A 20,574-nucleotide genomic window follows, 5' to 3' on the forward strand; every position below is an offset into this window, starting at 1 on the left:
TCCCCACACAACTGCCCACCACAACCCACAGGCAGATAAGGACTCTTCTATCTTCAGCTAGTTCTCTAAGAGGGATGAACAGAGCTCCAGCCAACTAAAGCCTAGACAGGATGGCACTCTGAAGACCTGCATTTCAGCCCTTGCTGGATTCATAGAATAAGAACAATGTCAGAAACAAGGATCAATAACCCTAGGAAATTGGGCCATAGTATTTTCTTGAAGAACAACTGATTTTCTTAAAAATGAGGACAAGGTGCCAGAAATCCATCTTATAAACAAACAACCAGGGCCTTGCTGACTTGTGATGACTGGCACTTTAAAGTTACTCATCAGTTTCTCTTTCACATGTATATTCCATTATGGCACATGTATATTTTTAGTTTTTTACTCTCTACATTCTTCAAAGTGCAAATATCTTGCATCTGAATGCTTAATTCAGGCATCTGCTGTTCTGAATGTCTAGAAAAGTGACTCATAGTGGTCCTTGATCAGATCTGCTTCCAGGCTGTACCAAGGATGTGAGATTCCATCAGGAAGTCTCTGCTTTCAGCTCCCAATCTTACTGCAGCAAACGGGAATTGTAGGCAAAACACTGCTTTCCTTTGTGAAAAGGAAACATTTTTAAAGATGTTTAATTTTATTTAAAAAATAGATTCATAAAGTAAAAGAAATTATTTCTTTCCAGTGCTTTATCTCCATCTTCGATAGGCTGTTGAAAAACAGAAAGAAAAAAAATCAGCAACACGCTTGCTTTAACTTCAAATTTCTGTACTGTGATGACAAACCATGAACTAAGAAAAGCACTGAAGAGTAACTATGATGAAATGCAAAGCTCTTGACATCCACGCTAAAAAGCCACTGTGAACCTATAAAAATGAATGTGGGGGCATGAAATACTCCCCTCCCCATTTCGAAGTTAATGTTAAGGTGCAACTGCATCACACGTGGTAAAAAACAACTCTCCCATTAAATACCCTCAGCAAACTGAGCTGTTAATACCTGACAGTAAGCTGTTAGCGAAGACAAAACTATTTTCTTTCTGAGGTCGAGGAGCAAGCCGTGCGTGCGAGGACTACCCGAGACTCACGGGCGTGTGGTCGCGCCGCTCCCGCGATCCGGGCTGCTTGAGGGTTGGGGAGAACCGGTCTGGCTGCAGCGCGTGCTCAGGCCAGGTCCAACTTTTTCTGAGTCGTGGCCAGCTTGTCCTGCAGCCTCCGCTTCCTCCAGTCCAGGTAACGCCTCCGCAGCCGATTTGCTTGCCAGCCCAGGACCACGCCAGAGGCGAAAGCCACTAGCACAGAGACCTGCAGCGTCCTCTCAGACACGTCCGCCATTGCAAACACTCAGCACATAGTAGAGTGAGCTACGGAATGGCGTGTGGATCAAATGCCACAGCGCTCGCTAGAGGCCAGTTCTGAGTCTGCGCAAGGAAAGGACCAGTGTTTCCTGGCTCTAGGTCAGGAGTCTTACTGTGTGTGATGTGAGATGGTCTTGATTTCTGAGAAGGCTCCGCATTTCTTCTACATTTCTTGTTTGACATTAGTCAGATATTCACTTGCACCATACCTAAAGGGGTGTCGGCTACTACTGTTCATTTTTCTTATCTAAGCTTTCTTAAAACTTGATTTTAAAAATAAGCAAATAAAGAAAAGTTTTAATAACACAAAATGAACAAATTTAGATGAAATTACCTTTAATAATACAATTTTAAAGCAAAATCCCAGTATACAGTGTTCTTATTTCAATATATAGTCATCTTCCAAGTTACTAGTGTCAATGCAATGACCACAGCTCTTATATGCCAGTCAATAAATGGAATAGTGAACGTTATCAGATCAATTGAAAGACCTGGAGAACAAGAACCTAAGAACTCACAGAGAACCTATCTTGCTGCAATCAGGCAAGAGGTTTATTGGGGGATGGCAGGGGTGGGGTGGGTGGGAGGAAGGAAGGCCAGAGTTCTGGGGACGATACATATCTCAAGCAGGAGATAGAGGAGTTGACCCCGAAATCAATTAGGGGGACATATTTATAGGGAAAATTACATAAGCAGTTAGCAACAGATGCATAGCAATGTCATTGGTTTATTCAAATTGGCACACTCTGCTTTTGGATATGATTCAACTCTAGGCCACTCTTGTTTTGGGGCACACTGACCATACTAGTTTTTCTCAGGACTGCAGAGCAAGACCTTATCGAGACCAGGTGGTCTGCAGTTTTTGTTCTCAGCCTTGAGACATACTTGTCCGAAAGACAGGGTTAGTGGGGCTAGCTTGAAATTTTAACTCTTTCACAATGACCTTTAAGTACTTAAAAGAGAGCATTCTTTGATGAGAGAACTGCCAACCCAAACTACTTCTTTTTCTCACCCTTATGAGAACATCTATCACTAACAAGACAAAAATGTCAGTGAGCATGTGAGTAAAAGGGAATTCCTTATTCATTGTTGGTTGAAATGCAACCTGGTATGTTGATTATGGAAATCAGTATGGTGGTCTCTTAAAAAAAAAAAAAAAAGAAAAAAGAAAAAAAGAAAACCAGAACTGTTTATGACCTAGTTTCCCACTCCTGAGCACACAAAATTCAAACTTCTGCAAGAGAAACCTGCACATCCATGTTATTGTTCCTCAACTCATAATAGCAAGAAAATGGAATCAGCCCTGATGTTTATCAATCAACTAATGGATGTGTAATGACAACGTGGTATCAAACACAATACAATTCCATTTAGATGTACACCATGAAATTTGTATTAAATAGATGGAGTTAGAAAGTATAAGTAACTCAGTCAGACAAAAAGGTTCTCTCATATGCAGACCCTAACAATGATTATATTGTATAAATTGGGATGACAGTAAGTGTGGGTTATGAATTAAAAAAAAACCTTAAGGGAAAACAATGTTGAGAAAGAAGGAAGAAACATGGACAAATGAAACATGAAAGTGAAAAGTAAGCTATGGGGTATAAAAGAGAACAAAGGGGGTCAGAGGATGGGGAAGGAAATTCAACAAAAACAATTATTTTAATGCCATAAGAAAATCTAATCCTACATATGCTGATTAAACATAATTTTTAACTCTTTTTGGCTTACCTCTTTGACTTAAATAGGTCAGTGTTTAGAAAGGTGATTTCTAGCAGGGTATGGTGGTGTACCCCTGCAATCCCAGCACTTGGGAGGCAAAGGCAGGCAGCTTTGAGCTTGAGTCCAGGATGGTCTACAAATCAAGTCCAGGATAGCCAGGGCTCTGGTTATACTGAGAAACTCTTGGGGTGACTTCTAGAAAGCATTTAAATTTTAATCAATCTCATGAAGACTTGTACAAGAGCAACCCAAGAGATCAGCCTGCTTACATGGCTCTCCTTACTTTGTTAGAATATTTATAACAACTAGGTAACATGGGTGTATTATATGGGCTTTATTTTTGAACATACATAAATAATAAGTATGAAAAAATAGGATTCAAAGTGAGAGTTTAAATTTACAAAGTGTGTTTTGGAGAAGGTCCATATTCGTATTTTATTTTCTTGAACGTTTATTTTCTGAAAGCAGCACAATCAGCCTATTACGCAAGGTCTTTATCTTGTTGGAATACTGTTGTTCAAGTAATTTCTTCATCTTTTGTCTCAGAAAATCCAAAGATGGAAGATTATGACAATCTGGTATATTCAACATGATGTGAAAGAATTCCTCCCACATATCCAAATGAGTAAGCCTGAAGAGACAAAAATATTACAATGGATAAAATGCAACCTTCAACGCACATAACACCCAGTTCCAGCATCTAACTTGTACAGGTGTGAACATGTTAAAAAAAAAAAAAAAACAACTCTCATTTACCTGTATCTTAGCAAATCAAAAATCCAAACACATGTCTAAATATACCTTGTCCTAAAAATATGACTTAAAATAGGCTTTTTGCAATAGTTTTTCAGTAGAAAAAATACTTTTTAAAGAGTAATCTATCTTCCTTTGGCTTCCTGTGTATACCACATTGTCAGAATCTGATAATCTAGTTATTTGGTTTTTAATAAGCTCAACTGCATACATACGTGGCAAGACTGGACAGGCAGCTTGAACTATTTAGGATAGAGCTCACACTTAAGGGTCCTAGCTACTTAAAAAAAATTTTTTTTTGAAATGATTTACTTTTTTAATTTAAGATATATTTATTTATTTTTAAATGTAGGTCTGTACACTGTCGCTCTCTTCAGACAGACCAGAGAGGGCATCAGATCCCATTACAGATGGTTGTGAGCCACCATGTGGTTGCTGGGAATTGAACTCAGGACCTCTGGAAGAGCAGTCAGTGCTCTTAACCACTGAGCCATCACTCCAGTCCCAGGTCCTAGCTACTTACAGTGATTAAATTAACTGAAGAGCAGAAAACCCTCCAAAATATGGAGAAAAGGTCTCAGGGAGGGAGAAAGCAGAACACACTAAACTGTCACTTTAGATGGAAACTGAGAAGGAAGCTTTGGGCTATATGCTACTGGCAATAGATGGAAGCCTTCTGACCCTCTAGTCCTTTGATAATGAGCGAGAGAAGCAACGAAGTGAAATGAAGAACTCACTGAATTTGATGGTTCTAAACATAATAAAATTATGTTGTAAGTTTTCTTTTGGGTTTTGAACCTACTGTATATGATATTTATCAAATTTCTGCAGATTTCTGCAAACGCTTTTCCCTTTTTGCTTTGGAAGTGGGTGGGGAGAAATAAGGAAATCTTGGTCAATTTTCTCAAGAAGGAACAAACGTAAAATTTCATTAGACTACACTAGTGACATTTTCCTATATCTGTTTTTATATCTCAAAAAGTTAATGATATATGGAAACACGCATACACAGAATAATTAGCTTCAGTTTGATGTCACCAGTGTTATGTTTACAGAGTGTTACTCTGGAAACAATACCAACATGACAAGTCCAGACCAATCATTAACATTCAAGCATTTTATACTAAAGTCACACATGGCTTAATAGAAATTACCTCCTCCTTACAATTAACTAAACAGCTTCCCCTGTGTTATTTCCTTTGCTTATAAAATTTGAAAATGCAAGCTTATTATTATTCTCATTTATGTACACAAGAAAATAAACCAAACTACAAGGCTCACTAATACTGACTTCACTTAAACAGGATGCTACCTACATGCCCAGGAACCCTCAGTGGTTTCACAAGGCACACTGGATAATAGATTTGTTCAGTGCCTATGTCAGTCAGGATCATGCTCTGTCACACACTGTCCAGGCTTGTTTTCTGGCTAGATAAAATACACCAATTTACTGTCGTTGTTGTTTTTCACTGTGGCATCAATTCCAATAACCTACCTTCTAAAAAGACCTTCAGGTTTCCAAACTCCTCCTTCATTTTTTACTTTCATGTAAGTGCCAAAGAGCATACAGTATATTGTTGCAGCAACTCCATAGTAATCAACCTATAAAGAAAACAGATATATGTGTTGTAAAAAGTAACTTACCTGTGAGTATATTAAAATATGTCTCTAACTTAGAAGCTAAATAACCATGGTATTTTAGGTTTACAAAATTCCAAAAGTCAATGATTTGCTTCACTGAATGCCTGTCCAAGCTGTTATTGAGGCTTCTATGAACACAAACACTACTGCCCCTAGGGTAGCCCTTTGGGAAACCCTACCGTCATGTAAATAATGTCTTCCACAAGTCCTCTGTTCTGTCCCTTCCTGCAAACAGAAGCACAGCTTGGCAGTTCTTCCAACCCTATTCCCTGGGACTCTGGTGATTATTATATAACTGCACACCAGTGTCTCTGTGTGATATGTTCATAATAGAACAGAACATTCTAGCATGGTCCAAATCTGTAGGACAGCAAAAAAAAAAAAAAAAAAAAAAAAAAAAAAAAAAAAAAAAAAAAAAAAAAACCAAACAACAAAAAAAAAACTATCCATTCTCCATGCCGAAATCAGCATTCATCTACCTGAAGCCTTTCTGTTAGTAACCAATCAGAAATAAGGCTTGTGCTCCCTTTATTATCAGCTTCAGGAAGTCACAGATCTATATCTGAAAACTGAGCAGTTGTTTTGTTTTATTAGGTCAGCCTCAAAACATTTATATTTACCCTAATTACCCTAATTAGGAGTATCTTCTTTATTTGCCAGCTAATATTCTACTTTGCTGAAAATTCAGAAACTCTCCTATGGAATCTATTTGTTTTCCTGATCTGTTGACAGAATCTGACCTAATAAGGAAGACTGCTCAGAAGTAGAATTTCTTCTTCCTCTTTAGCCTTACATTCTACCTTTCCTTCAGTGCCCAAGAGACTAGTTCAAACTACCTGGTGCTTTAAACCCACTTTGCAAATCTGGTAAGAGTAATAAAATGTTTTCAAATCTCTTGCTTTTCTGCTATGTGGTAGTGGCAGCATGTGGCTTTAACCCCAGCATTTGGGAGGCAGAAGGAGTTCAAGGATAGCCTGGCCTACAGAGTAAGTTCCAGGTAGCCAGGGTTACACAGATTAATCTCTTCTCAAAAAAACCAAAAACAAAATGAAACAAAATCTCTAGCTTTCCTTCCATACCTGGTAGCTCCATGGCCTGTTACTGAGCATCTCAGGACACTGAAAACCAGATGTTTCACACTTTCCTGTAAATACAGTTCCTTTAGGGAAAAATCTCATATCTATACTCTGACCCAGATCAATTAATGCCAAGCCGGTAGCTAAGTCTTCATCATCCTGTTCCAAAAATCTATATTAAAAACAAACAAGGACAAGGATCTATGAGCACAAATTAACAAAAGGATACATTACAAAACAAAGGATAACAAAAAAATTCCTATAGGAAAGAAAAAGTGAAATTTGAAGTGTTATACATACCTATGTCCTAGTATGAAGTTATCCGGCTTAATGTCTCCATGAATGATTTCGCAGCTGTGGACTTGTTCAACCATGTAAAGCATTCTGATAGCGAAAGTGATGACGAGAGCCTGGGGCATCACTTTTTCAGGGGTATTTTTATAGAGGTTAATGACATTCTAGAAATAAGGCAAATGGCGTTCTAAGTTGGTTGTAGAAGATAAGTGAAATTTCAAGTCAAGAGCTTTACCCCTACTCTCTATACTAACAAAGGTTCCAACTGTGAAAAACAGTGTAGGTAAAAACCAGAAATGCACATACATTTCATGTTCACAGCATAAAAATTAGATACTTACTAGTAACGTCCCATAGCTGTAGAGCTCCCCTACTAATATGCTGCCGTTCTGGAATAAATGGGCAGAATAAAACTTGATGAACATGTGATGTACTTCTGGCTTTAGTCTTTCCATCAGCTGCATCCCAATGTAGAATTCCCAGGGGTTGGCAGGTTTCTGCACCTGCAAATCAAATCAGGTATATGATGCACATATCCTTATCTATATCCTGTAAAAAGAACAGCAAGAAAGCAACTCCTCTCTGTAAGGATATGGACAAACAAAACAAAAAAACAAAGAAACAAACAAAAAAAAAAAAAACAAGGATAAGCTAAGCAATGGTCAGCAGGATAAAGCTTGCAGGATAATCTTAGTGATAAGATACTTCTTTGTCTTTATAGGATAGCTCTGTTTAACTGTTGGCTAAGGACACACTGACATCAGTATTTTAAGGGAAGTTAGCAGGGGAGGCTAACAACTTCTAAAAATTCACATCTACATTATACAAGAAGTTATTCATATCATTTACCTTCAAAATACATTTCTGTTTACTTTTGGTATCGTTCACATCTCCATGAATAGCTTCAAAGACTTGAGCAAAGGCTCCTTCTCCAAGAAGGTGATTCACATAGACCAGCAATGAACCTTGAAAAATGATACAAAAACCAACAAAAAGCCATAAGGACTATCAAAGTAAAGAATTCCTGGTGCCAATTTAAAAAATGGATATAATCTGGAGAACATTTTCCCAGACTTAAATAAAAGTATCTACCATGAAAGAACTTCCTTAACAAATTCTAAAAGAGGGGTGAAAGCAGCCCTGATGCCTCAGTATACTTAGATGTATGTCCCTTGGGCCCTAGCCCTTCCATTACCTGCAGTACCTCCTGTGGATAATTGTTGAGGTAGCAGAAAGAACATAAAGAAACCTGTAAAGCTTTTTGGAAAATGTGCCTATTCTACAGGAGAATAAAAAAGGCAAAGCGTAAGTGCATAAATATCTAATAGTTTAGGATGGTTAGGTCAAGTTTGTATTTTAGAAGTTTTTGGTGCTGGAAACCAAACTGAGGTCTCCTGGAGGTGCTCTTAACCTCTATCTACCTATCTCTATCCAGGAGTACATGTATTTTTTACTTTCATAAATTATTGCCAAATTAAAGTCCCAACAGCAATCACAATTTCAGTATCATCGCTTAACAAAACCTCTCAATAGGTAGCTATCAACGTTCTTGAAGGTGGAAAGGGTAGGAGAATCTGAGTTACTAACAGTTTCTCACAAACAAGAATTCAAAATTCTATTACCCATATAATTCTTACCCAATTGGAATTCTGTCTTGGTCTTGATGGCTGGAAGTTTACACTGCCACTCAAAAGTATTTGAATAGGAAGTAACTGGCTTAGAAAGTCCAGACAGAAGCTTAAGAATCAATTCATCATCCCATGGGTTCTCAATAGTAAAGTCTTAAATAGGAAAAATAAAGAAGAAATTGAGCATTCAAATATTTTAACAGAATATTAGATAAGTAAGTACATGTATTCATTAACTATGCTTTCAAACTCTTACTCCATGTGGAGCATGTCATTTCTGCCATTCAAGGTCTACAAATCTAGGCTGGCTATCCAGTTGTGACAAAGGGAATCGACTAGCTTTTTGACTCATCAGGATCTGCAGGATTTGCACCTTTAAATGTAGCTGCACACCTTAAATGTACACATGAACACTAACTGCTTCTAGTGTGCTCAGACATATTCTTTCATTGTTTCCCCCATTAATACACATAAATTACACTACTCACAAAGAATTTACATGAAAAAGAGTACTGTGTATAAGGAAACAATTCCTAAAGGGAAGACAAAGCCTCTTCTCCAATTTAGTGTTATTAAACATTCTATTAGTAGTAGTGTGAAAAGGTTACTCTCCAAGATGGTTACTACTTAGTACACATAGAACAAAGTTCTGAGATTTATGAACTCACTTAGTTCTTACAGTAAGCTTCTAGGTCAGAACTAGTATGACCTTCATTTTAAGATATATTTATTTAAAAAATTTTAATATGTATTGGTTGTTTTGCCTACATGTATGCATATATGTATGTGTTATGTATGGCACCAGATCCCTTGGAACTGGGGCTACAGACAGTTGTGAGATACCATGTGGTTGCTGGGGATTGAACCTGGATCCTCTGGAAGAGCAGTCAGTGCTCTAACCACTGAATCTATCCTTCTGACTTCACTTTAAAGAGAAACAAGCATAAAGTTGAGGAGCTGGTAATTAGAACCTAGCCTATCTCCAGATTCTGTGTTCTCAAGCAAGACTTTCAGTATAACAAGGGATAGAGAAAGATACCTCTTAATTAATATATTTCTTAATATTTGGTATTGACTGTTCTGCTACATACAGGGTGGAGGGTAATATTAGATTATATATTTGACACAGTGTCAAATATAAACTCTTAACCTTGAACTCTTTTTAAGAAGTTCTTTTTTTAAAGATTTATTTATGCCTGGTCTCTAGAGAGATCACATGAGGGTTTCAGATTCCCTGGAATTGGAATTACAGACGGTTGTGAGCTACCATGTAGTCAGTAGTTCTCTTAATCAGTATACCATCTCTCCAGGCTCCTAATTCATTTTTGTAATATGATCTTGTTGTCTGTCAAGATTAACGCATCTCAAATTTGTTAGTAGTGAATTATTTTGTGATACAGTTACAAGTTTGTCTAAGTTTATTTTCTATTTGGAGTATTTAAGTTCCCACTCTGTTCTTTCATGGAATGGCATTTCCATGCTATCATTCTTATGGCAAAACTAAGATTGAGCATGTGTGCATACTTGGAGCATTGACATTTCCAAGTGAACTAGTCTGCACCCATTCAACTTGGAGCCCAGCGCTGGCATTTGTTAGATCTTCCACTGTCGCACGGTCAGTGCCTGTGCATTTATAAGCCTCAAGGCTGAACACTGCTTCCTGGGTGAGCAAACCACCTGTGGCAGGCTGACTAGGACAGGGTAAAGCTGCTGACATTTTCTCGTGAATTGGACTGGATGTGGAAAAAAAGAGAAAACAAAAACTTCATGTGATTAGAAGCCTATTAGATCTGATGAAAATAAAAGTTTCTTTTCATTGTAAGAATAGCATTTCAAAATTAACTCAAACGTTAAACTGTTCAAATAATGTTCATTAAACAAATATGTATAAATAAATACACAGCTACTAAAATATAGATATGGAAGAGAAACAAATCAAAATCACTTAATATCTTAGGTAAACAGGTAAGAGGATATATTTATTTATTCTCCAAAGTTACATCTAAATAGCACTATCGTAATCAAGACTGAGTATTTTTATTCTAAATGCCTTTTTATAACACTAAAACAAACCAACACACGAGAGGATTCTCATTCATGTATTTTTTTATTTGTGATTTCGCCTATGTGCTAAATAAAAATCTAACAGAAGAGATGTCATAATTCAAGGATTAAAAGGATACAGCACACAGAAAGCATAAACACTATGACTGGATTACAATAAACAAAAAAATGGTAACTACTTTTTGTATCTGTTATATACACCAGCCTAATCAATACAATGGAACTTTACCTTAGACCAGTACTTAAAAAGGCTAAAAAACATTCTATCTTCTATTAAAAGGCAATGATTTTCTCAAATAGGTGTGTAACACAATTTGTGTTTCTTCAGTTTTGCAATAGTTGGCATATTGGGGTCTTGGTATTATAAGAGGACTTACAATTTGAACCCTAAAATCAATTTCAGAAAATGTTAGCTCAAGGATCTGTTAGCAAGCTGTTTTAATATACCAAGTGCTTAGGTTTACCACTATGTTTACATTCACAAAAAGTACCTTCTGAGTCAAAGCTACCATTGAATAAAACCTTTGTAGTCTTATTGGGCTGAGATAAGGTATTGTTTATGAATCTTAAAGAGAAAAGCTATAATGGAAGAGGAGAATGACCAACACGATACCCAAGCTGTCTGTCTTTTGAGAGGTCCACTATGTTTTCTTTACAAGAATCCAGAGCCATATGTGTATACTGTGTGGCTACCACATTTTCTGAAATATAAAAAAAAATTACAGACAGACATATTACATACACATGTAGATACAAACAAACATTTGATATGGTTACTTTATACTGACTTTTACTACAATTTCTAAATAGTGTTCCATAGTAAAAAGTGCTATGAAAATAGTTATACTTAGGGTTCAAAGAATAAAATCAGGTTATAGGCATGATGACTGGACTAAAGAAAGTCACTGGCACAGGGACAGCACATATGTGATGAAGACACAAAGGGAGAATAAAAGGCTGCAACCCTTCTAGAAGGATCTATATAGAGATTTGTGAGTCTTTTTAACAAACTGGAGAGAGATCGCATATGTTTGCATGGATTTAGATATTGGTAGTATTTAAACCACTGTTCTTTCTAACTTAAAAAAACAAAACACTATCTTTATTGACAGTACAAAGAGCAGAATTATAGGCTAAACTTGGCCAAGTGTCATACTGGATTAACTTTTATCTGACAGTTGCTTAAAACAAATACTAATATTTACTTAGTACTAGAACATTAGCTTCTATTTATAGGATCACAGTGGCTAAGGTGGTAATCACTATTCTAACAACAGTTACTTTTGATACTTTGAAGAACTCTTCACAGATTAATTTTTCTTAAATTGCAAAACTTCAAATTTTAACATGGTAATGGTTCTATTCAATATTATATTAAATATATGTGATATATTATATTAAATACATATAATATACTTGACTATCATAAAAAAAACTTCAAATTTTTTATGAGTGGCAAACTTGTGATAGTATTTAAAAATAGTTGGAGTTTTGAACTCTCTTCAATTTTTAGGTTTTTAGGTTCAAAATGCCTTCTATCTAGTGAAGTAAAATTCTTTAGCAGTTAATTACTGACTTGATATTTTTAAAAATTATGTTTGTATGTGTGTGCTTAAGTGAGTACATGTCACCGCATATGTGTGGAGGTCAGAGGACAACTTGCAGGAGTCAGTTCTTCCATTTTATTTGTGGGTCTTAGAGATAAATCAGGTCATCAGGCTTGGCAGCAAGCATTTCTATTTGATAAGCTATCTCACTGACCTTCATTATTGTTTTGGTGAAACAATTATACTTTTAAGGAATCCTGAGAATGATATAATTTAGCTGGTAAAAGGATAGTTATCAAAATGGCATAATGCTCCAGATTTCACAGTTTATAACTTTTAGTACCTAATATCTGTGTTCAATGCAGTGGCATTAGAGTTAAATTCAAATGCTGATTTTTTTTAAACATTTAAAAAATTATTTTATGTGCATGGATGTTTTACTTGTATATCATGTCTGTGCATTCCAGGGTATAGTCCCTGCAGAGGTCAGAAAAGGCTATCAGATCCCATAGAACTGGAGTTACAAACTGTTGGGAGCTGGCATGTGGATACTGGGAACCAAACCTGGATGTCTGAGCAGCCAGTGTTCTTAACTGCTGAGTTGTCTTGACAGCCTACACGTCTCTTTTATATTAAGATTACATTAGATTTGAAGTTGAAATGAGGACTAGAAGTTTCATAATGCTTTTCTTAAAGTTAGATAAAAATGTTTAAAATGTGATCTTCTCTGTATGGTATACTTGTCTATATTTCTAAAATAACATTTGAAGATATATCATAGACAAAAACTGGTTATTCATTACTCACTATATTAGGAAATATAAGCTCATTGTTTCTAATAGTTTAGTAATTTAATTTTTTTTGTAGCTGGTTTTCTTTGCTATAACAATACAACACAGTCCTGTTGGATATATGTCTATAAGTGACTACACACATTTTTTCACTTTCTACCTACTTATTAAAGTTTAAAAATATAAACTATGAAGACAGACCATCAAAAACTAAGAAACAGCAACAACAACAAAAACATGCACACACATACAAGTGCACACACATGAGTATCTTTACAATTTTCAAACTTCCTCTATAGAATTTTCAAAAAGAAACTATAATAACAGTATATTTTTGCAGAAGATAATTGAACACTCACCCTTATCTTCTGGAATCTGCACTGAATTTGCTGGAAAATTGTGAAACGGTGTAGATGAAAGCTGGGCAGCAGATGTAAAGTCTCCTATACTTGTAGGACTAGGAGCTAGAGTTTTGTTGTAGCGAATACCACATACTGTTGAATCATCCATAAACTCATCAGTGTGAGGCATTTCCTATAACAGAAGACAAACTGAAATAAGCAATCTGTCTGTTACACTTTCAAGTCCAGCAGTTAACATTGTCCTGTAGTACAAGCTACTCAGGAGGGTGCAGAAGTAGAGGATCACTTGAGCTTACAAGTTCAAAATCATCCTGAACAACACAGCAAGTTCCTTTCTCAAACAAAACAAAACCTCAAACATTTTAAGATTAAAAAAATAGATATAAACCTTGTTTTTAGCATACTTCAATGCAGGTTCGTAACAACTGGACATGTTTTTATCTTGTACATTATTCTTTAAACTTGAAAAGAGGGCCAAGATAGTAAAAAGCTCTTTGTTAGTTCCCTTTAATAGTAATCTTATCCAAAATGTAGTTTATTGTTAAAAACGATACTAGTACCTGGAGTCCTTATTTGACTTTTTTCTCTCCAAAGTTCAACATAGGTCAGAACATTGCATGTGGCTGTTCTGTCTATTCAACTGCTTCTGACTTTAGTCACCCGTGGATCCTTCCTACCCTTTATTCCACTGACACTTTTGAATTGAGATCAGGATCTATGACTGTCTAGTTTATTAGGCTTTTACACTACGGCTATAGATTCCAGAGAAAACTATAAGGGAGCATCTCATTAAACTTTCAGGCTATGTTCTATAAACACAACTTACTGGTGATGTTAACCCAACCACTCGGTCAGATATCTATCTCTAAGGTTTCCTTACTGAATTCTTTTCCCTCTCCTTACTGTCTTTTCTGATGTAAATCCTGCCCATACTGAAAGGGAGGTAAACTCTATCTTCCATAGGGCTTCATCAAAAGAACCAGTGGAAAAATGTACATTAACTTATCTGTGTCTGTACTTGGTATACACATGTACCAAGCAAAGGCTCACATGTGGAGGTCAGATAACAACTTTGGGAGTCAATCTACCATGTGGGTCCCAGGGATCAAACTCTTGTCTTCAGGCTTGTTGGCAAATGTCTTTACCTGCTGAGCCATCTTTTTGGCCCTCCTGGTGAAATGTTAAACCAGTATAGTAAATAATAATTTTGGTAAGAAGCTTCGGAGCTATGTAGACACCGCTTCTTCTCAATAACGTCAGTAGTCATCCATGGACCTTGCCTGTAGCAGTTACTATCTTAGTGTTCTAATGGTGACCTTCTACATTCCTTGGAATGCTTCTGTAAACAGGGGAGATCTGCTCCCCCTCCCCTATTGCATAAATATGGATATTCATTTTATTTCTTGGGTTATAATACTATATTGTATTACTTATTCTTTCAAATTGTCCCAGGTCTGATCACTGGTTTATTCAAATTGGTTCTTGTGCCCCACACCTCGCTTTACATAAAGACAAAATAATCACATCCATAATTTCTGGCATAGAGTCATCTTGTATTTTCACTGACATGCTATAAAATCATATATTTCTTTAAGAGTGTAATTATAAGCTACGTTTTAGAATACATGGGGAAAGAGAACTAAAGTTTAGTCAAAATTAAGCTTGATGAATTGCCTCAGTTCTTAAAATGCCGCATATACATTCTACACATCACACCTTTTTATAAATTCTAACTTTTTTTCCAGCATTGAAGGAAAAACTGGATGCTAATAAATATGCCAGTTTCTGCTCAGCATCAGCATATATAGAAAATGTACCTTTTTTGTTTGTTAAAGCATGCAGCAGGATAGTTCAACAAAACATAGTTGAAGTAGTGACATTGAATCTAAACTCCAGTCTAGTGTTTAAGGAAACTGTAAACATACACATGAGTAACACTCTGGGTCACGGTCAAAGTCTAGGTCCAATGGTTGCCAACATAGGACTGCTGTGAGCCAATAGGTCTCAATTCTTATGTCTAAGAAAATGTGTATGTGTGTGTACATGTGCACACGTGCGCGCACACACGTGCACACGCACACACACACACACGCGCGCGCACACACACACACACACACACACACACACACACACACACACACACACACACCCACCCCTAAATGGCACCTCCTAGCTAAAGGAATGGTTCTTGAGGGGCAAGAATCACATAACTGCTTTTATTTTCTCTACTTATAGAATTCAATTCTGTTGATGAACAAACACATCTTTCATGCAACACTGGATTTTCCAGAAGTTGCATCTACCTTGTGCTACTTGATGAGCATAACCATTGGTAAAATGAAGAACACATTATAAGATATTTCACTGATGAAACAGTTTACTTACATTTGATCTTGATGAATATTTGCTGAGAGATCGTTCTCCAAAGGTCCTAGCTCCTAAGGGCTTATTTTTAGGCTGTGGTAAGCTAAAGTAAGGTTTGTGTAAATACAAATCATAAAGCATACAGATGAAATAGATAAGCTAAAAGTGTTATAGTAATTTGTTACTTATCCTATTTATTGAGTTAATGGTTTTAGACTCCTTACTTTCACAGCAACTATAGCAAAACTGTGTCCCAACTGAATTAACTGTAAAAATTAGATGTTTACAGTACACTGGGTTCCATGTTTTAGAAGCAAATGAAAACAAGGGCCTTGATCTTAAGATGTCTCAGGTATCAGGTAACACTTATTTCTAGTGCCTGCTCTAGATACAGATATCCCTTCTGCAACCTGGTCATGCTGTCTCCATTCTACTTCAGCATGCCAAGATACCTGTAACTCACTTAATTTCACTTAACAATGAAGATTCCTGAAAATACCTCATTCTATGCCCAGATGTCTTCTACCTTAAAACATTTTCTCTGTAGAGAATCTTCTGTTCTACTTTATTGGCCTTACACTTTACCGATATATTAGCAAAGCCAACCACATTTAATATAATTTCAAATCCAGAGAACTCATCTGTTCTCTGGCAGCTTATAACTAGACTGCATTTCTTCTGCAGCTGTGCTTCTGCTATGGGAGATCTGTTGTCCGGGAACTCACGAACTGATTCCTCACTGTGTGGTAAAGGCTTATTGATAGCAGCGCTGGAACTCCAACCCAGATCATGTGGTGAGCTGTCCTCCCTATCTCCTTATTGCCTTAAAACTTTCAGCATTTTATGGCATTTTGGTGACATGAATTTCTCCCAGGTTTATTTAAAATAGATGTTTCCTTTACCCATAATTTTCTTTGTTTCCATCTTCAAAAATAGAAAAAGCAGACGACAAAGTCATAATCTTTTTAACTCCCCAATCCTCCGAAGATACTGCATTTTCTGCAGAAAAACAAAATCACAACTCATTATTGTGTTATAAAAAGGCATTATCCTTTAGGCTAAACTTCAGCTATATATAAAAGTACTGAAATCTCTTTTTTAAGAAAGAGAAAAAAGAAACAGTAGGTCCTAGATGATGACATAAGGTTCTTTGCATCGAGGTGAACTAACTGATTTATAGTCACAGGGTCTTGTTCTCAGGGCCCAGTAGAGACATGTCACATACAGAGCGGTGTTCAACCTCCTATAATGCTTCTCAGAGCACACTCAACAAAAGTGCACTGAACAAAACTCTTGAGTTGTTGTTGTTCATGTCCTCTAAAAAAAAAAAAATTAACCTGAGTTTTTTTAATTTTCAGCTTTCTCAATTCTAACTAGATTCTACTTATCTTTGGCTTCCAGCAATGCTAAGTTTCAAATTCCACCTAGACATCTTTCCCAGGAGGTTACTTAAGTATTATATTAAGAACTTACTTTCCCTACCTTTCCTACCCATGATGCTTTTGTCTTTTAGCACTCACTATTAAACAGTAACAAAAAAATCCAACCTAACAAAAAACCCAAACCAATTATCACATGTACTGCAATCTTTTCAAACTGTCACATATGTGATTTATTTGTTCCCTGCTCTTACATATCCACTATTCAAAGGAGGGTCATATCTACTTCTTGATAAAACCTATGGCAACTTCCTGTGATGTACTTAATGGCTTTTAAATAAATCATTACTTTGAAACTGAGCTTCAAATGCATCTTCATTTTGGTCTAAAGATGGCCATTCATCTTTATCATCAGAAATGTCAGGAAGTGTTGGAGCCTGAAACATATCCATAATGAAACCTTAAAGAACAGAAGAAATATGTGTCAACAGATTGCAAATCAGTTTTTATTAATTTATGGGAGGCGCTATACATGCAAACAAAATGCTTTACCTAACGCTTCCTTGGTGTGGACAGTTGGTGATGGCTGCACTTTGCATGGTGTTCCTTGAATCATTCCCAACGATGTGTTTGGAGTTGTACGAAAATCATTAATGCTGGCAACTTTATTTGTTTCACATACTAGCAAAGGAGTGGGACAAATGTACTATTAATATGCCAATCAGAACACATTAGAAGGCATGTGATTGCAGTAATTACAAGTAAAAATTTACTAATGTCAATAATGATCCCTACTTTTATTTTCATTGATTGGGCTTTCATATATTCATGTTTATCTTTGTAATAACATAATGAAGTAAGGTTGAGAATTAGCCTTCTATAGAAAAAAATCAAGGTCACACCAAGTTAGTTTTGTCATGAATAGCTCTTAATATACCAAGTGCTACCTGCTTCTGGTCATATTATAATTCTTTTCCTCCTACTATGTTATAAATCTTAAGGATGCTTTTCATTTTACTCAGGTAGGTTTGCTCAGACTTTATTTCTCTTTCTCCTTCTCTTCCGCTGCTCATCTGAAAGTATCTTTGGTGCTTGGAACATTAACAGGAATACTGCTGCCTGAAAGAGCTACATTTGTCATTCTTTCTGCCTGAAACAGGTTCACAAATGTTGCTGCATGGGTAGTTCCCTTCTCCCTTTCACCTAAATCTTATTCTATCAGTCCTTCCTGGCCACATTCTTTGAATCCTAACTCTCTACCTAATAGTAATACCTCTTTTCCAGTAGGAATTCTCACCTTTTTCTCCACAACTACCTTTCTAACTACTTAGAACTATGTTTTAAATCTAGTGAGCATGAATGAAGTAGTGTTGGTGCAGTAAATCTCTATTTCAAATAGCCCTGTACCTACTGTTAGTGGAAAAGATGCCAGTTATGAGGAGAGGAAGTAAATAAGCAACTGTGTCTTTATTACTTAAGGGACAAAATTATCTTCTATGCAAATGCCTACAATTATCTTTTATGTTAATGACTCCATTATACTACCAAATAGAATGAAAGACTAACAAACCTTTGTAATTATGACTTTTCAGATTAATACATTGAGAAGCCAAAGGATCCTCAAATAGGAAGATGTGATAATAATCTTCTATTTTTTTTAAATAGTGTGAGGCTTTATCAAATCATTCTTCCTCTGAAGAAAAAAACCTTCCTATACACAATATAGACACTGAGCAACCCAAAAAGAGTCAAAACAAATAAGGTGGATGAAGTTATTTTAATGAAACACTACCTTGTTTTGTTTCTGGTCCACTCTGTGGCATGAATTCATCAGTACTTTGATTCATACATCTGAAAGAGAAAACTCTTGAGATACACTGAAGAATAAAAGCACTTTACATATTAGAATTTTAAACTCTCAAGAAATTATAAAATATTGCCAACAATGTTAAGTCTGTTAGGTTGAGGATAAAACTGCTTAGGGCCATAGTGTAAGTAAATGAAATATTGATTGCCTTTGACAATACTAATAAATAAAGATAACCACTGAATTTTTTTCTGTGACCCAATGGTTATTGTGTTAGCACAGTAACAACCACACCCCCATATAGCAGGACAAAATGGCTTCCCAAATTCAAACACACTTCATTTATGGTACAGGTTAAAGGCCTAAGACCTAATTTCAGGCAATGTGTGTTGGTGGAACTAGTACATTTTTTGGGATGAACCTAAAATCCTTAGTGATGTCCAAATTTTATAATGGCAAGAAGGAAAGGTAGCAAACCACTTATATAACAGCTTGCTTTTAAACACACTTGGGCAGTCAACCTCATCTGTCTAATGCTGCAATTCTCTTAAGGAACCATATTAGATGTTAAACTAGTGAAAATTACTTGTAGTTTTACAAATTCCTATCAAATCACAAGTTAAAGGATGAATGACCAAAGAGGAAATTGTAAAAACAAATAAAAACCTAGAATTATTATTTTTGTGGCCTAGAAAATTCCTTCTATATTTGAGAATAGTGTAGCAATAGATCTTGGCACAAAGAATCATTGACACTTATCCCAAACTGCTTCTGAAGGAAGACAGAGGAAACATCAGAACACATGTCAAGTAATTTGCTGTGCATTAATAATGCCTACAGGTATGCAGTCAAAGCCAGTAAACAAAGGTACTTTCAGTTTTCATCTATATATTCTGAAGGTACAAAGAAACTGCTCAAAGTTTTTAATCCAATAAAAAAATAAAGTAAATAAATACTGTAAAAGAAACACAGAATTACGTCTGAAAGATTTGGGACCAATATTTAAAAATTTTTTTAAAATACAAATTTTAAAAAAACCAAAATCATTCATCTCTTACACAACATGGCATTGAAGATCAAGAAAAGAAATGAAACATGCCACTCACATCACTACCATTTCCAGGACATTTAGCTTACCTGGAGTCTGTCACTGTCACTGCCTGGCCACTTATAGGAATAGGAAGAGTTGGCAGGTTGGCAGCTGGGAACAGCAAAGTGCTGTTAACAGCATTTACCATAAGAGGGACAGAAGGTTCTTCCTGTGGTTTCCCTCTTGAGTTCTCTGAGGTCTGCTGATTGATGGATGAAACACTTGGACCCTTCAGTTCCTGCTGGGAGCATGTATTTTGTCCCATACATACTAGATTAACCTTTCACACAAAACAAAGATTAAAAAAAAAAGAAACTAGGAAGTCTTGAATATTACTAATCAGTCACTAGAGCTTTTCAAAGTATAATAACAACAAAAGACTAGCCTCTATGATAGCTGCTTGTAGCTTTTTAAACATGGACACACCTTTCAGGAGCTGGTTCCCTCTTACTTTGTTGGGCCAAGGTCTCAATTCACTGCATCGCATATTACAGTCCAGTTGGCTCACAAGCTTCCAGGCAATTTCTATGTCTCTGCCTCTCATCTCACTGGATGAGGGATGGAATTACAGATGTGTGCTACCATATCTGCCTGTTTTACATGGGCTGCTGGAATTAAACTCAGATCATCAGGCTTGTACAGCAAATACTTTACTGGCTGAGCTATCTCTCTGGTACAGTATCTTACACTGTCATC

At 36.2% G+C, this 20,574-nt stretch overlaps 2 protein-coding genes across 4 annotated transcripts in view; both read right to left on the minus strand.

The window, feature by feature from the left end:
• Positions 1-597: 597 nt before the first annotated feature.
• MTLN (mitoregulin) lies at positions 598-1,353 on the minus strand. 2 transcript variants are annotated; one of them, XM_080931210.1, is made up of 2 exons: positions 1,088-1,353; positions 598-709 (listed from the first exon to the last, which is right to left on the minus strand). In XM_080931210.1, exon 1 carries the CDS (start codon positions 1,332-1,334, stop codon positions 1,164-1,166), a length of 171 nt encoding a protein of 56 aa, XP_080787336.1. In that variant the 5' UTR covers positions 1,335-1,353; the 3' UTR covers positions 598-709; positions 1,088-1,163. The 2 variants fall into 2 exon arrangements, with proteins under 2 accessions (XP_080787336.1, XP_080787337.1); XM_080931211.1 differs by having other exon boundaries at positions 613-709; positions 1,000-1,353.
• Positions 1,354-3,517: 2,164 nt separating this feature from the next.
• BUB1 (BUB1 mitotic checkpoint serine/threonine kinase) overlaps positions 3,518-20,574 on the minus strand; it is a gene marked incomplete at both ends in the record, with an annotated part of 29,597 nt that continues 12,540 nt past the window's right edge. For both annotated transcript variants that reach the window (XM_080931000.1, XM_080930999.1), the window contains 16 exons: positions 3,518-3,713; positions 5,331-5,437; positions 6,556-6,724; positions 6,853-7,010; positions 7,188-7,349; positions 7,696-7,811; positions 8,484-8,627; positions 9,999-10,207; positions 11,152-11,239; positions 13,236-13,410; positions 15,624-15,705; positions 16,505-16,601; positions 17,331-17,441; positions 17,534-17,662; positions 18,774-18,832; positions 19,926-20,158. In XM_080931000.1, coding sequence (XP_080787126.1) covers positions 3,518-3,713; positions 5,331-5,437; positions 6,556-6,724; positions 6,853-7,010; positions 7,188-7,349; positions 7,696-7,811; positions 8,484-8,627; positions 9,999-10,207; positions 11,152-11,239; positions 13,236-13,410; positions 15,624-15,705; positions 16,505-16,601; positions 17,331-17,441; positions 17,534-17,662; positions 18,774-18,832; positions 19,926-20,158 — 2,235 coding nt within the window. The remainder of the gene's footprint in view (positions 3,714-5,330; positions 5,438-6,555; positions 6,725-6,852; positions 7,011-7,187; positions 7,350-7,695; positions 7,812-8,483; positions 8,628-9,998; positions 10,208-11,151; positions 11,240-13,235; positions 13,411-15,623; positions 15,706-16,504; positions 16,602-17,330; positions 17,442-17,533; positions 17,663-18,773; positions 18,833-19,925; positions 20,159-20,574) is intronic.

This window comes from Micromys minutus (genome assembly GCF_963924665.1).
Source record: "Micromys minutus genome assembly, chromosome: 17".
In the NCBI taxonomy this organism is placed as follows: Eukaryota; Metazoa; Chordata; class Mammalia; order Rodentia; family Muridae; genus Micromys; species Micromys minutus.